Genomic DNA, 17558 nt, shown 5'->3' with positions numbered 1-17558 from the left:
TGATTTCTCTGAACTGTTGTTTTTTCTGGGGCAGAATGTTACAACATACATATTTTAAAGGAAAAGTGCACAAAGTTAGATTTTTGGGGCTTTTGTGAACTCTCAAGTCTATACACATGGTCAAAATGTACATATAGCACATCTAATATTTGCTTAAGTGTCCTTTAGCAAGTTGCACCAGGACCAAGACCAGACCAGAATTCTGGTGCAGAACCATTTCTTGCAGAACTGGTAGAGTTCAATAAAATGTGTTGGTTTTTTTGACCTATATTTGAGGTCGGAACTTAGTGAAGGCCTTTTTTGTTTGGGATCACTGTTCTGTTGAGTCCAAGTTTTAATTATCTAGCAGATGGTTCAAGATTATTGTGAAGAATGCTGAGGTAGTCATCCTCCTTCATTATTCCATCCACTGTGTACCAGTACCAGTTCCACTGGCAACAAAACAGCCACAGAGCATGATGCTGCCACCACCACGCTTAACAGCTGATACAGTGTTCCTGAGGTCGAATGCTTCAGCGTTAGTCCACCAAATATTTCTGTCCCATCTTTTTGTCCCACTTGATTGACTGTAGACAGCGACACTGGTATTTCAGCAGCTTCCAGTTCATGGCAGGCCTGTGCCTTGCTGTCTTGGGTTGTATCTGACCATCCCAATCTATTGTCTTACAGCTAAGGCTGACAGATCTTTGGGTCTTTGGCAAAGTGGCTACACCTTCCAAAAACTTGCACTTATGTACAGTTGTTTCAACTGATGGTCTTGGAAATGTCTCCAAGGGACATTCTTGACATGTGTAAATCTGCAATCATACTTGTCAGATCTGCACTGACCTCTTTGGGTTTTCTGATTGCACTGTGTGATTGGTCAGTCCAATGAGTGCAGTGCTGTTAAACAAACATATTTCTATGTGGGCACAGAGAAGCTACCGGCTGTAGTCAACCATGAGCACTAACAGGAAGCTAAGAGGACTTGGCCATTGCAAGTTAAATGACATTTAGAAACTTTTAGCTTTACTGAATGTATCATGTTGGGGTATATAATGTATATTTTGACCTTGTGTGTATAATGTTGATGCTGTGTTGATTTCAAACAATCAAAAAAGTAAAATTTGCACACCAAATTCTTGTTTATTTCTATGAAAGATATACACTTAGTATTGCCCAAAGTCAAATATTGCCATGACATTCATGTCCATGATGAGTGTTTATACATTTTAAACTGATAAATATATAAAAAATGCAGACTCATGTTCCTATTGAGTAACTTTATAGCCCACTTCTATTGTCAGTATGAGTGTAACATTTAACAGAGTGTTGTGGAGTAAATTTTTTTAATCCAAAAGATTCTTTTGGAGGACTGATTCAGTGCAGTGATGGCCCTGGGAAATAAGCTATTCCTCAACCTGGAGATGCGGAATAGATAGATTTAAAGCCCCTGGTGTCAATTAATAAGGAGTGGCTTAATATGCAGCTTATTATTTGTATGTTCAAGTTCTCATCTTCAGTCTATTATCATCCAGCATCCAACTGTACTTAAAAAGTAATGTGTTTAACAGAATTTTGATCTAACGCTCTAGCTGCTAAGCCAGTGTGTTAGTCACAAGCTTAAATGGCTCTTCTCAAAGCACATCTGCAATCAGCTCACCCTTGGACTGATAAATTCAAGCGCAATTAAGTAAATGTCAACATGGCTCCCAAATCAGCACAGCAGCTAACAGAGGGCTGTATCTCCATGTCCATTAATTTGCATTTTCGCTTGCCTTTCACAGACAGAGACGGTCATTAAGCTCGAGGATGACGCTACAGCTTGAACGCTCATCAGAGCCATTGGAGATCCTGAGCGCAATCTTAAGAGTATAATGAACACAAAGCATCTAATTATTCTCCCTTAAATAGAAAACACGCATCTAGTGAACTCAATTGTTCCTTCAGTCTCGAAATAAACTGGAGTTGCTGCGTGTGCTCTGTTTCCCAGTGTTTTCTTGTTGTCTTGAGAAGCCAGTGATGCACAGTGTTAAATATTGATCTAAAAATAAAGACCTTTAATGAACAACAAAATTAAAAACAAAAATTCAAAAACAGCTGCACTTATGTTGCCAAGGAGATCGTTTACCTTGGCATTACTGAGATTCTTTATTTTTAATTACATTTTTATTTTTTATTATTTTATATTATTTTTTATTTAAAAATTTTAAAACATTATTAGTACCATGAGTTCCGCTATGCTATGACATTTTGTTTGTATTGTAGCAATTCTAATAATCACAGCAGCTTTACACAAATGTGGATGTGATATACACCCATCAGTCATAAGATTAAATCCACCTGCCTAATGTTGTGTCATGCATAATTCACAATTTGGCCCTTAAATATGTCCTCTAAGACATCAGCAGCAGATCCTTTATAGCAGTTGTGAGGTAAGGCATCACTGGGTCGCATCAGTGTTGCCTAAGACGCATGACCCTGTCGCCGGTTGTCGACTGGTTGTCATTCATCAGAAAGTTTTTATGGTAGGTACTGACCGCTACATACTAGGAACTTCCCACAAGGCCTGCCTGATGTTTTGGAGATGTTTTGACCCAGTCGTCTAGCCATCACAATTTAACCCTTGTCAAAGAGTCTCTGATCCTCACGCTCACCCATTTTCCCTGCTTCCAACGCATCATCACTTCCTGCCCAACATGTATATCCACCCATTGACAGATGCCACTCTAACCAGATGATCATTGTTTTTCAAGTTCGTGGTTTTAATATCATGGCTGATCTTTGTAGATGTACAAGTCTGTCCCATCAGGTTCTATAGAGTTAAAATTGTTGTAATATTATTATTAGTAGTAGTAGTATTATTAAAGGAAAAATATTTTGATAGCCAAAAGGACAGAAATTGTAATGCACAGACGTGAATTATACTGGTAATCCTCAACACAATACTAGAATAGAAAGCCTTAATAAATGGCTACAGACTTTCAGGATGCTACGGAAATCCAGTGGTTTTAAATTTTTTACGTTTATTATTTGTTGTTTTTTTTTGTCAAATCATCTTTAAAAAATGATACGCCCAAAAAGGTATTAGAGCATATACTATTTTTAATCTGCCAGTGAGACATAACTGTCCTTAGTTAGGATGTCCTTTTTTTAGGAAAAAGAAGAAAACTGGATTTGCCCTTTTCTAAAAAAAAAAAAAAAAAAAAAAAAAAAAAAGATGAAGCTGGTTTAATATTGCCTGAAGAAATAAATATTTTTGGATTTGTAGAAATGTAGAAAAACTAAAAGAAATGTAAAAATAAATTATTGAATGCTATTATTTATTTTACCAAACATAATGTTATATCATAATGTTAAATAATCTTTAAAAAATGATAACTACAAAATACCAACTTTGTATGGTTGCTTGAGTGTGACACTTTTGCTGGAATTATTTAATGGAAATATCTGATGTGCCACAAGCTAAGTTGGCAAGCAGTTTCATGAGTTGGCTCAAATGCTTCTTATACAAGCTGTGTGTGCAAATTAATGCAGAGGATGCGCCTTAAAGTAGCAAAAGTCACAGATAAGAAAGGGTATCTTGATGCTTTTGGACATTTAGTTTAGATTACGAGATTGTGATGAATGAGTATATTAGTTTAAGTCATTTTTGAGTAGCTGAGAACATCATTTACAGTTTTAGAAGTTTTTTTTTTCTTCTTCTGATTGATTTGGTTAAGTGTAACAATGTGCTCTTGACCTTCCACCTGCCATTGCCCTCTTTTAAAGAGTCAGACCCTTTCAGAGAGAGCCTTTGACTGGAATGTTTCAGGTGCTTCAACGGTTATTCATCTTTAAAGCACCTCAGGCTTACATTAAAAGGACTAAATGTATGAAGGTTTGCAGATGGAGGTACGTGCCAAGTTGCAGAACACAAGCAGAACTGAGCTGGAAATGAATGGGTGATTTGGAGGTGACGTCCGGAACGTTTTATGCTGAGATAATTGCAGCGCTTCGTACATTCTGAGTGGTAATGAGTAATTATCTTCACATGTTTAGATCTGCTTTCATTCTCGAAATATTACAGCAAATATTACAGCTAAGGGGGAACTTTTTGTCCAACCATGATCTGCAGCCTCAGTTCACTTCTGCCGTACAACAAGTGTTAGAACTGACTGGGAAGACAGGTAGGTGCTGAATATTTAGAATTTGAACATCAACATTTCAGCAGATAAGTTCCTATCATTCATACCATCCAGGGACACACAACTAAAAGCCAAATCTAAAAAAAATAAATAGGTTTCAAGAAAACGTAATGTGAACCAGTATGGTTGACTATATATGAATTCTAAATAGCCAAACACCCAAATTCTCCATTAGTGTTGGATACACTCTGTCTTTAACCCATATGTGCAGTGAACACACACATACACACACACTAGTGATCAAACACACACAGTGACAGTGAGCACACGCACTACCAAGAGCAGTTGGCAGCTATTGCTGTGGTGCATAGGAAGCAGAAAGGGTGAAGGGTCCAACAGGGGCAGCTTGCTGAGCCTGGGTATCGAACCCACAACCCTGTTATCAATAGCCTGTTGCAATAGCCTCTGAGCAACCACTGCCCCTAAACATGAAATTGTGGCGGGAATATCCATCAGTCCCATTTCCAGTTAGTTGTACTGGAACTCCACCTAGTGACAGGATCTCATTTTTCATTCTCAGCTTCAAATTCCAATGTAAGTCCTAAGAAACTGGGTCCACACAAGTGCTGCTGATTCTAAATGAACACTTCTATCTTTGAACACTAGATGGCACAGTTGTATCACCTATGAGTAATAACTGTCTCCCTGTGGTTGGTAAGATGTTTTGTTTACTTCTTTACATAACGTCAGCTGCAGAAATCAGAGTAACTTCACACTCTGAATGAATCTCACACTTATAAACTTATGAAGTGTTAATCATTCAGCTTTTAAAAAGTATGACTCCTCACAGTGCCGACTTGCATCCTACTGCCATTAGTGTTTAAAGAAGCCTGTATCCGTAGCTCTGCATGTTCTTAAACAGTATGTAGACAGTTCAAGACCATCAAATTCCACCAATAAACTACTATATTTATTGGTCCAACCAGTGCCATTGACTGCAATATTCATATGCAAACTTTATATGAGGGACACTTCATTGGGTTCTCATTGGGTCCGGAGCCTACCCGGCATCATTGGAAGCAATGCTGGAATACCTCCCTGGACAAGGCACCAGTCCATCCCAGCGTTCCATGCACACCCACTTAAGATAGCAAATATCCGCTATTATTATTACTGTTATCACAACAGTGATAAGTAACTTACAAACAATTAAAAAATAAAGGGAAAGTGCTAGAAGATGTAGTGCAATACATATAATAATAGCAATACATTATATTATTTAAAAAATATATAAATTACTTTCTTTTTTAATAACTTTTTCTAAAGAAACCTGTAGCATTACAGTACACTACAGCAATTATATTGCCTTAATACCACATTATTGTCACAACAATAGACACTAATTCTAATAATTCACCATTAATAACAATAAATAAATAAAGGGCAAGTTATTTTTAAGAAGAAAAAAAATCAGACACAATTTAATAAATTCTGTTTATTTTTTTAATATTCATTTCTTTTGAAAAATATAAATTCTAAAATAATCACATTGGCTGTGTGTTCTAAAAAGTCACAAAATTGTGGTTTTAAAATGTTATCAGTTTTAAAACACCTTACTATTATTATGAGCTTCATTTGTTTAAACTACAATTTTCCCCAACATGCCTCTGCAACATTCTTCAGTATTCCTCATCGGTTTGCTCTATGCAACGTCCAAAAATATAAGTTAAAAATTCATTCATATACACTGTTAAAACAAGTTGATTCTGGAAAACAAAAATCGATTTTGTATAGTGTCATTTGTACAGAGCTAGTGATTTTTTCTTTTTTATTTATTTATTTCTTTTTTTTTTTGGAAAAAGAACCTACATGGGATGTAGATTTAGAAGGGAAAGGCTGTAGGGTTGCACATACAGGCCATGAACAAGACATGCAAGCCTTATTGTGGATATTTTAACACTGACACCTCTCTCTCTCTAGGAGCGGCAGTGCTCATATCATATTCGTTGGTGTTTCAGGACATGCTCATAGAAACACAACTGTGCTAAAGTCATTAAAGCTTGTGAGCAACTTGCGTAGCAATATGACATTCAATCAATAACTAGATTGCTTGAATAATGCACACAGTAGAAGGAAACAGCAGTGATCTACTTCAACTCCTTTCAGGTAGGCCTATTATTGCAGTTCTTGGTTAAGTCACTTAGGTAGGTCATTTGTGCAGGAAAAACAGGTCTAGGAGGAAAAAGCCAGAAAGTATTAAGGACAGTGATGTGCAACCACATGTGGTTGCAGAAATCTACAGCACGTACATGTCTTATAAGTAAATTAACGCAACCATAGTGCAAAAAAAAAGATATTTTTTTAAATCATAGAGTTGTATATTTAGTTATTAATACAGCCTCACGCAATAATCTGGACATGTTTGATTTTCAGTTGGAGAAGGAAGAGAAATAACATAATACTGTATATAACATGTAAGACTGTAAAGCTAATTAGGACCAATTCCATTAAATATCACTAGGTTAAGAACAACTATGTATAACAATATATTACTGTATTATATATTATCGCAAATATTGTTTTGCATTTTAATAACATTTATCTCTTCAGTGGTTTGTTCAGGAGGTACACTAAATTGACAGACAAGATATTAACATTAAAATTCCATGCAAATAAAAAAAGATCACCTTTTCTTTACCTTCACCTTTTTTTTCATTTTTTACATAATGCCTGTCATCTAAAATAAGAGGTAGAGCTACAAAACAAAAATATATATATCAAAATATTATTTTCCTGCTACAGGAAAATGCAATTACAGTAATTCCTTTTGAAAAATGAACGAAAAGAAACACCAAGTGAGGAACAACACAGATATGCAGGGATAGGGGGGTTGGGTCTCCTCCCTAAAAGTTGTGAAAAACAGCTACAGCATTTTCTCTGGAAGGACAAATTGCATAGTAGTAAGGAATGATGACGGGTCAGCCAGCGATCTTAAGAAGCAAGTGATGGACAAGCGATAAGTGCCATTTTGTGTACGAATCGAAGAAAAGAATTAAAATGGCATCCATGAACACTTCAGATGAGAGTCTGACATTCTGCTATTTGGACGTATTGCAGAAAGTCTTTTCAAGTTCTTCAAAAATACTTATTGACCAGATGGCTTTCCAGAGGAAGAGACAACTCCATCAGGTTTCACAGAAAAACTATGTAAAATGATCGGTAATCCTATGCGCTGCTGATTTGCAGAATGGATGGACTGAGGAGGGGCTATAATGTCGTCTCGGACCCTCGACTCTTCCAGAATAAGCCGCCGTCATCGTCGTCGTCGTCATCTGGGTCCATGTCTATTCTAATCTGAGGCACATTTAATGGCAGTCTCTCTGGACTGAAAAAAAAAATACAGATAGAATAAGAAACAGAAATGAAAACTTGTGAAGCTATAAATAAGGTGACAAACAAAGTTAAGAAGATTAAAACACAAGAAAATGCTGTGGAATTTTGTAGTGTTGCTGTGTTGGGTTTTATAACTCAATGTTTGATTGCCATTTGCAATTTAAATTTGCATACAGTGCACAGATTTCCACATGTTGCACATTAGTTTTAGAAGAACCCAAATGAAAACTGGTTGTTTTAGTGGCAAATAATAATCATTTACACATTTAACTTTTTTAGCCTTGGCTTTAAACAGTTGATATGGATGCATATAAATTTTTCTACACTTCAGACGTTTTGTGAAAACTAAAGAAGAAAAAATGTGAATATGCACAAATTATATTTTAAAAATATTTTAATGGATTGGCCATAATCGTTTCTTTAATCCTAATCTGGTTCTGAGTCTTTGTTTTAACCACGGTGTTCAGAGCAACAACTAGTGACCTCACAGCACCATTAACAGACATTATGCATAGCCGGCAGCAGTGCAGACGTTCTCAAGAAAAAAAGGTAAGGTAAAAGAGTTGAGTCTGCAGTGTGGAACTTTTTACAGTGGAACCTTTTTTTTATAGATCTGAACCTTTATAAAACTATCACTATAACGCTCTGTTTTACCAGCAGGAGAACCGCACTTTTGATTGTTCTTAAAGCAGCACTGAAGAGTTCATTTAGAACCGAGTGGAGGCTAAGGGATCCTAAGAAGTAAGTGATGGACAAGCGATGAGTGCTATTTAAAATGAATTAAACTTGAATTAAAATTGGCATCCATGAACACTTCAGATGAGAGTCTGGACAATCAGCGTTTTGGACGTATTGAAAGAAAGTCTTTTCAAGTTCTTGTAAAATACTTATTGACCAGATGGCTTTTCAGAGGAAGAGACAACTCCATCAGGTTTCACTGAAAAATGGCATAAATGATTCTCAGTGATACTTAGCATTAAGAGACTCGGATCAGACCGCAAAGGACATCCCTAGACAAAATGTAACCCGTTTTAATGCTCTTTTCATGTTTTGGTTCATTACAACTCTTTGATATTGTAATCATGTGAATGCAACAATCAAGATGGCTAATCTTGCCGAAAAGCAGAAAATGTTTGCATCAGTTGTGTTAACTTACTAGGCTTACAAGCTACACATCCATTTTTGAATACATTGTACTAACTGTTCTTATAAGTCTGGTGGACTGAGAGTTTGACAAAAAAACCAGGGTAGCTCGGTAGTCACTGACCACTGACAATTCCCTAGCCCAGGGGTCACTAATATTGCCTGCAAATGGGCTAGTGTGGCTGCAACCAAGGCCTTTCAGATGTGCTACTGATGGACTAATAAAAACGTGTAGCTGAACCAGACCTTGGCAAGGTCTGCATCGACCAATAGTCTACAGACTCAAAATGAACATCAGCAAGGTATTGCTACAAGGCAGGTATTTATCATTTCTAATGGATTGTAGAAATGACTAAGACACAGATTTGAACCTTGAGCCTTGAAAAAGTATTTCTAAGCCCTGTAATCAATTTAAAGCTTGTATTTATCATCACCACCCTGAGATTATTGGATCACTGGCACTGCAGCTCACCCTCTACAATCTGCATCCATATTTAGTGCATACTCAGTGCACTGTTGGAGAGAGGGCACAGATATCTGACCATGCTGATAACATGCTAGGAAAACAGGAAAAACAGTAAACTACTCACTCAGCAATGTTTGTCCGGACTGCAGATATGTATGTGTGTGTGTGTGTGTGTGTGTGTGTGTTTGTGTGTGAGTGACCCTCACTGCAACTAATCTGGGCTCTTCCAAGACACTGCTTAGCCCATACCAAATCTTCTGCTCCTCATCCACCACAACATCCCTCCCCCTCTACCTGATCAGGTTATCCGGAAGCCTTCTCGACGTGACTCACTACTGCTAAAGCCATGTGATGAGCAAGCACACAAACACCTTCCTACTCCCACACATTTCCATTTACCACATTCAAATTTATCTTCCCTCTCTTAAGCGGCCACAAACACCTTTTGACTCACCTTGACATCGGGCTGTCCTGGTAGTAGTGCATGCTCTCAACATGACGTATATCGTTCAAGAAATGAAGGGTTCTTTTCTCCTGCGGATAAAATGGAATAGGGCTTAGATGCATTTTGTGGACCGCAATCAGCATATGCTTGCCCTCATGACTCACACGAACCACACACATGCATCAAATACATTTTATCACAATACCATTCATTTATTACTAGCCTAAAACCACCTATAATCTGGTTGTAGATTAATATCTACTGTTAGTCCTGGGCAGGAAATTCTAATGTCCCATGCAGTTTCGCTGAGTGAAAAAAATCTTGGTAGGAAGCTGGGAAGCTGAAAAAACTAAACACACAACAGATTTCAGATGTGTTCAGAATGATGAATCAATCTGCCTGGTTCCAAAATTACAGAGAAAGCTCCAAAAAGGTTCTTTAGTTCCTGACATTCAGCAATCCAGCAATCAATCCTTCTCAAATGAGCTGAACAGGTGTGTTCAGACAGGAAATCATCAAACTGTGTTGAATGCCAGCCTGAACAACAGTATCCTGAACAAATTATCAATAACTTAACTAACAAGACTGGATATGCACAACAAAGAACATTTATTATCAAGCAACTTATATAACTGATTTGGCTTTCTTACACTCTTACTACTTTAAGAAAGTGTCAGTGGTTTGGTCATATAAGAAAAAAAAGGGGTCAAAAAACTTTCCAATATTTAATTTCATATGAACTCTGATCTGTCTAGTTGCATATTTAAATGCAAGCAAAATTCAGGTTCCACATCTGACCGAGGTCATGCTCAACAGTACCACCAAGAGATCTTTCTGTTTTTTCACAGTCCAGCAGCGTAGTGGCTAACTAAGAGACGTAAAACTAATCAATATTGTTTTGTATCACAAGCCAAATCCCATATAAGCACATGTCCAGAGGTGAGAGTCTTAATGAGGAAGCATGCAAATGAAATGGAAAACAATCATGGAGTGAATGGAGGGTTAGAGACTGGAAGAAAAAATAAAATTATTAGGACATTTCAGCTCGTGCTGAGAACAACTCCACTCTCTGATCAGAGAGATGTTAGTAAAAGCATGCAGGGCAACAGAACAGAAAGGCATGCTGGAAGGTTAAAGAGGCAGTAGGCTGGCTTCTGGCACCCCGCAGAGAGCCTGAAAGTTGAGTGGACTGGCTCTACTTTTACTCACTGTCAGAGGCCTTATCCCCTAAAAAGGGCTCCTGCTCCATCATGTCCAGGGGGATTTTAATGCTGGGGACATTTTCGTTGGACTGGTAGTCAGACTGCAGAAAGGGAAAAGGGTCCTCTGAATACTTAAGGCAGGGGAGATGTGGTGCAGGCCTGATGCTGCTTTGCACTTACACAGTAGGCTACTGTGGATCCATACAATACACCATAAATCTTACACATAGCATTTAGCATTAATATGTGGTGCTGAACAACAAGAAGACAATATCTGTAAGATTATGCAACCTACACACACTAAGCACATTATACAGAACACTATACTAATACTTGGTTGGGCCTCCCCCTTGGCTTTTAAAGCAGCTTCGGTTCTTCATGGCATGGATTAAACAAGACGTTGGAAACATCTTGAGGTTCTGATCTTCAACCGTCCAGGTTTGGTAAGCCTGTGTCCACTGCAGCCTCAGCTTTCTGTTCTTGGCTGAAAGAAGTGGAAACCGACGTGGTCTTCTGCCTGATGTAGCTCATCCACCTCAAGGTTCAATGTGTTGTGCATTCTGAGATTTTCTGCTCACCACAACTCTAAGAGCTACTGTAGCCTTTCTGTCAACCAGTCTGGCTCTCTCATCAATAAGGTGTTTCCATCTGTGAAACTACCACTGAATGTTTTTTTCTTATTCCACCATTATCCACCATTACACCATTATATATACTCTAGAGACTCTGTTGTGCTGAAAACCTCAGGAGATCAGCAGTTCTTGAAATACTTAAGCAAGCCCATCTGGCACCAACAATAATGCAAAGCTCAAAATCATTGAGATCTTTTACCCCCATTCTGATGGTTGATGCAAACTTTCCTTAAAGTTGCTGGCCAATTCTGCATGATTTTATTCATTGCGATGCTGCCACATGATTGGCTGATTAGAAAATTGCATGAATAAGCAGGTAGTTCTGATAAAGTGCACTGTGAGTGTATTTCTAGTCTTATACATATATTCATTAATTATAAATTAAATATGCACTGATATAATTTTAGTTCCTATAGGCATCACAATCACAAATGACTGCCATACAAAATAAATAACTGAATACCATTAAATAATTCTAATAACATTATAGTAATCATATATAAAAGAAATTGTAATAACACCATGTATATTGCATATACACTACAAAATGACTCAGCCTGGCCACCATGATAAAGAAACCTATCCCTAGAGAAAGTCATTGGTGATGCAGTAATGGGTTTTTAATAGGAAGCTTAATGGAAAGTGACAGTTGTGCTGGCTAATGCAGCATCCCCTAGTGCCTGGTGCCTCTCTCTGGAGCTCTGACAAGAGCCACTGAATCAGGAGAGACAATGAAATCCACTGGCATGACCTAGAGAGCGCTTCACACCACACTGTATCCTGTAATGTTAATACCAATTTTATATCCAGCTAAATTCAGAACACTGAGAACAACCGAACATTTAACAGCACACGCCAAAAGCAATTAGTCATACAGAGTGAACATCATAACATTGACGTGAGGTTTCTACAGTCGAATTTAATACTCACGTCTTCCACATCACTGTCTAAACTTCCTCTTTTCTTTTTCTTCTTTTTCTTCTCATCTTCCTTCTTCTTCTTGTCCTTCTCTGGGATCACATCGTCCAGGAAGCTGAGGTCATGCTGAGAAAAGACATAGTCCATGGCTTTCCTCACAGCGACCAAAGCCAGGATCTGGAAAGAGACATACATCATTATGTTAAGTCCATTCGAAGAAGAAGAAGCACAAGAACCTTTACAACAGCCCAGAAGGCAGCTACATCGGTTCCAATGCCAAATTATTTTAAGACAATTACGCAAACAAAACAAATAAAGCTTGGTCCAGATCATGCTACACCAAACCATTTTAATCTAGGACTGAGCTTAATCTGTGCCCAGAAAATCAATATTAAAGATTACTGCTACCCTGGACTACACACAAAAAAAAGCTGAACACAGTGAACTCACCATGACTGGGAAGATGATGGCAGCCACAGTGGACTTTAGGATCCAGAGCAGGGCCAGGCACAGCATCTGGATGAAGGTGAAGAGGTGAACCTTGCGCAGCGGCACGTGCCGCAGATATATCAGGTCTGGCTGGTGCTTGGCGGGCATGAGGAGCAGCTGCAAGCGATCCATGAACTGACAGAGTAACATACAGGCGCATTACAGCATGCACTTAGCCAGCAGTTAGGAAAACCAGTGGTAAGAGTGACTGTAAAACGTGTCTGTAGCTTAGGGCAAGATGCGTGACTGACTCACCTGGACTCCATTGAGTGAGGCAACCCCCATGTAGAGGAAGACTCCATAGAGGACAGGCATGGGAATGAACTGCAGAGGAAAATGCTGTAGCATGTCAGACACTGCACAGAAAAATAATATCTTGCATCCATAATTAAAAGGGGTTCGTTTTCTGATAGCATTTCATGTACTTCAAAGTAAAAACCGCATGCTTTACCTTAAGAATGGGAGACATAAAGACAGACAGCCCAGTAAGAAGGAACACACAGACACCAGTCACTCTTTGCTCTCTGAAAAAAATAGCAAGCTCAAGTTAATTACAGTATATCTTACTAATGTGATCAGTTAACCAGGAAAACGTGAGAAGTAAATATGTCACGATTTGATGGAAATGAAGTCTTCCTGGTAATCTGTACATAGGTTAGCTAGTATTTTCCACAAGTCCGCGGCTGCTAACACTGTTTATATTTGTGCAGCTTACAGCTGCATCAATACAGCCTCCCTGATGTCTAACTAAATAAGCAGCCTTTTTAACACATGTGCCCCACTGTGTTGAACTCCGCAGTGCAGCGGTAAATAAGATCACCACTTTATCTGCTCCACACGTAGAGGCTAGAGGCTGCTATTAGACTGATGGAAAACATTCATAGCTTTGTGTGCTCAAAGAGTGCACATTGTATGGTGCACTGTATATGTGATACAGTGCAGATAATTTAATCCATATTTACCAATGATATAAGTATGTATTTTCCACTCTGACAATTCTGCCACGCCACAACAACTCGTGCTTTCAGCTGTCATGGATGAAACCTACCTGACTCCCAAAAATTTAGGCTGCTCCCCAGGAGCCGAGGTCTCCGTCTCCATCTTCAAGCTGTCAATGTGGGCTATTGATATGACGGTAGCAGCTACATACCAGGGAAGGCCCATGAAGGAGCACACAGCAATGAGTACAGCCACCCAAAACAGATCCAGATGGTAACCTGCACCTTTCTACAAGATACAAACAGAGAAACAGGAGGATTACACACACAGGCAAACTATGAGATTCTCAATGTCCTGGTCTCTGGTGCTGAAAGACAAGACCAGAACAGTGTAACAATGCGCTGGTGACTGTGGCACCAAAATCAAAGGCTTGCGGCTTTGCTTGTGTTAACTTAGCAAATAGACAGAGATTTACTGGTCTAGGCTCTGCTATTCATTAGAACAAAACGGGAGTGATTTTAAACAACCATGAAAAAAAGTCTAATGAAAGAAAGGAGGCAGTCCAGATGCAAGGTATTTAGTGGTGTAACCCAATTCACATCCACAGAACTCATACACAATAGCAATAAAACAGCTCTTTCTTAGCAGTGAGGCTTTGAGGTATTGCATGGAGGAGGACACAGTGTTACACGGCAAGTATCATGTTACATTCCCCAAAGGGAAATGAATGGATTGTTTTCGGCCCCTTCACAATCACTTCGTTGTTGAGCTCCTCAGAATCTGTTCATACTGGGAGCAACAAAGAGGTCAGTTGATGGGGACTGCTGAATAAGCAGTGTCTGAATGGAGGAAAATAGTTCATAACAAATCTGCATATGATCTCTGGTATCATGTCATATGCTTGGGAGTATTCACAACAAATGAATTCAAAGACTGCCAGTGGGGCTCTCACAGTGGAAGGTTTGCATCAGAGCCTTTGATCTACATCAAAAAGCCACCAATTTATATTTTAGACCAGGTTTTTCCACACCTGACATCATATATGACTCAACTGACCAGCAAAAATAAGCTATTTTTTTAGGTCCCTCACTCACTTCCTAGAAACAAAGGAGGAGGAGTGAATAAACAAATCACACTCCATTCACAAGAGATCTATTAATACGGCAGTCTTGGCACAGAGCGCATGCCTGGCTGTGCTTGTTCACAGCGCTGCAGGTTTTTCCTGAGCTCCTGGGAAGCTTAAAGTGAGCGCACTAAATCATCCGGCCCAGAAGCTCGCCACCCAGTCACGCTTTCTCTACCTTAAGCTTGTGCTCCTTGCGGTTGACGATGACGGCGGTGATCTGCTGGTCCATGAAAAGCAGGATGGTCACAAGCAGAGCGGGAAGAGCCGATGCCAGGTAAACCCACCAGGGGTTCCCCCCAAATGGTGGCACAAACCAGCCACGCAGAGGGCTCGTTGGCTGCAGAATGGGTAAGAGGAGAGAGGTTTAGAGGATCAGAGAGAACAATATTAAGACTGCTAAAATGATGGTATTTATTAGTGAATATCTCTTTAAAATTTGGAAATGCATTCCGAAATGCAAACCTCTGATCACTAGCAACCTGCAACCTCATTTTACCTGCACTTCTTTCCAGAGAAGTGGCAAGCAATATATGGGTGATTCTTCCATTTAGGGGTACGTTTGTGTACCCAGGTCCTTAATTAATGTTAGAGATACTTAGTTACAAACTAAATATCTTAGGTATAAAATATATTACGCACTGTACCACTAAACAAAGGTTGTGTACCAAAATCATTATGAGTTTTATTTTTTAATGTGTTAAACATCAATACTTTGCTACTTTGTTCTTAATTCCAGACCAGAGACATCTCTGCTTCATTAAAATAATAAAACGTGATCAATTCATCACAATCACAATGTGTGTTTTTCAACATAATGTATTATTTACATTTATATCTGTCCAACTTTGGCACATTTTTGAATCATTATTACCGTGGACAACATTACAGTCATTACTGCAACAGCCTGTGATTTCTCCAGTGAAACAGTCTAGCGAGCTGATTGGTAAGTCATAAACTAACCTAAGAGTCTTTGTACCACGGCCAAATAATGTGGGTAACTGACCTGATTTTAGCTGACAGCACTCACCATTTATATATTAGATTTCAGCTACTTCCATCTGAGTGAAGGTTGAGCGATACAAAGACACTGATGAATAGGTCGAACATGGCATAGTGAGTTGAGAACTTTTACATTTGTCAACTGTTAGTTGTTTGGTAGTTTCGCAGTAGTTGTTAGATGTTTTGTAAACATTTCTGTATAAACTTTGACTCGCTTGACTAGGTGCATTTTGCAGAATTATTATTATTATTATTAAGTTAAGCCATTACTTCCTTCTGCTGGTGAAGAGTCTCACATGGCAGGTGTGGCGTTCCACAGTGTGTACTAGGAGTGCTGGCCACCATTCTTTTGCATTAATCTTTAAAGAGCCTTATAGGTTCGGCTGCTCATAACTGAGGCTAATTTCCACCCAAGTCAAATTAAATAAAGCAACCTAACCTGACCTATGTCTGAACTATGGAAACAAAGACTGACAAGGAAACACACATTATTTTGTCTGGAGAAGTCAGGAGAAGTAAGTAATTTAATCAAGTTTTTCCCCCAAATCATGGAGTAGATGTATTCAGTGTCATTAGTGTTTAGATATTTTGACATCATTTATACATAGTTAAAGTGTGTCTTGTATTAGCTATAAAGTAGTGTTAGGAAATCCATGATAAGCTGTCATTACCGCAACACATCAATATTAACACAAAACAGGGTATAATGGTAATGACACATGGTAATGGTAATAACATTTTTGTTTGACCATAAAATATCTTTTTAACTGTTTAGAATTTCAAAGTTAAAGGCTAAATTATCACTCAGGACAAAAAAGTTGTAAACCCTTTGGAATGAGTTGGATTTTTACTCTATACCTGCAAACAAATCTAAAATATTTCAATTCTATATAAGCTCAGGCTTCATCATCATTAAGTCTTTCTTGCATGTATACATTGGCTTGACATACTTTAAACAAAATTATTGCAAATTCAATTGAAAAGAGCCACAAGTGCAGACTCACCCATATAACAAACAAATATAAAGTTTGAAATTCTTTTGGTTGCTGTCTGAAATCTGGCAGTTAGCAAATCACTCCATTATTTAATATTCCCTGTTATTTTGAGGATAAAAAAGGATTTGATGCTCACCTTAAATTCAGTTGGCACAATGAGCTTAGGTGTATTGACTCCCACCAAAGCATCGACACAGCAGAAAATTAGAATCGCCAAGATAATGGCAAAATCACTGATGAGCTTCCTCACCTAAAGATATAAAAAACTCAAAGTATAAACAACCAGACAACAACGGGATATTATTATAGAATCAGAGCAAACAGTCAGGACGCTGCCCTCCATTGCTTTTGTGAATGGATTAAAGTTACAGGTCAGCAAAGAGGATTTCTGCTGCCCTGCTTGAAGGCTGAGAGAGAGAGCTGTAGGGCTGCTTACCGTGGTAGGAAAGAATGGGCTGGTCTTGAACTTCTTCAGACCCATTGAGCAGGTGTAGGTGCCAAAAAACAGAATGAAGGACATGAGGGTGATGTCGGGCACAAAGTCGCAGGCCTTGCCCACCAACTCACCACCGTACTTCAGACATTCCTTTTTCGACAGTGAGGACCAGGTAGCATTTAAGGGCTATTGGATAGAAAAGAGACACTTTAGTTAAGCTGGGAAAATAGTTATCAGTCATTTAAGTGGTATGGGGCTAGTTGAACATG

At 38.6% G+C, this 17558-nt stretch overlaps 2 protein-coding genes across 6 annotated transcripts in view; one reads left to right on the top strand and one right to left on the bottom strand.

The window, feature by feature from the left end:
• Positions 1–1808, top strand: part of gc (GC vitamin D binding protein) — a 69703-nt gene extending 67895 nt beyond the window's left edge. Inside the window, exon 12 of the mRNA XM_072664924.1 lies at positions 1767–1808. Within this exon, the coding sequence (XP_072521025.1) occupies positions 1767–1808 (42 nt within the window). The remainder of the gene's footprint in view (positions 1–1766) is intronic.
• A 3795-nt stretch (positions 1809–5603) lies between these two features.
• slc4a4a (solute carrier family 4 member 4a) overlaps positions 5604–17558 on the bottom strand; it is a 51335-nt gene continuing 39380 nt past the window's right edge. For 4 of the 5 annotated variants that reach the window (XM_072664920.1, XM_072664922.1, XM_072664919.1 and 1 more), the window contains 11 exons: positions 17290–17475; positions 16990–17103; positions 15035–15196; positions 13843–14021; positions 13246–13318; positions 13050–13118; positions 12756–12929; positions 12318–12482; positions 10763–10856; positions 9563–9642; positions 7402–7491 (listed from right to left, as the gene is read on the bottom strand). In XM_072664920.1, the coding sequence (XP_072521021.1) occupies positions 9599–9642; positions 10763–10856; positions 12318–12482; positions 12756–12929; positions 13050–13118; positions 13246–13318; positions 13843–14021; positions 15035–15196; positions 16990–17103; positions 17290–17475 (1260 nt within the window). In that variant the 3' untranslated portion in view covers positions 7402–7491; positions 9563–9598. Of the gene's footprint in view, positions 7492–9562; positions 9643–10762; positions 10857–12317; positions 12483–12755; positions 12930–13049; positions 13119–13245; positions 13319–13842; positions 14022–15034; positions 15197–16989; positions 17104–17289; positions 17476–17558 lie in introns of all 5 variants that reach the window. The other variant, XM_072664923.1, reaches the window with a different exon arrangement.

Source organism: Salminus brasiliensis, chromosome 20 (genome assembly GCF_030463535.1).
Source record: "Salminus brasiliensis chromosome 20, fSalBra1.hap2, whole genome shotgun sequence".
Classification (NCBI taxonomy): domain Eukaryota; kingdom Metazoa; phylum Chordata; class Actinopteri; order Characiformes; family Bryconidae; genus Salminus; species Salminus brasiliensis.
This window is presented reverse-complemented; position numbering and strand designations above follow the sequence as displayed.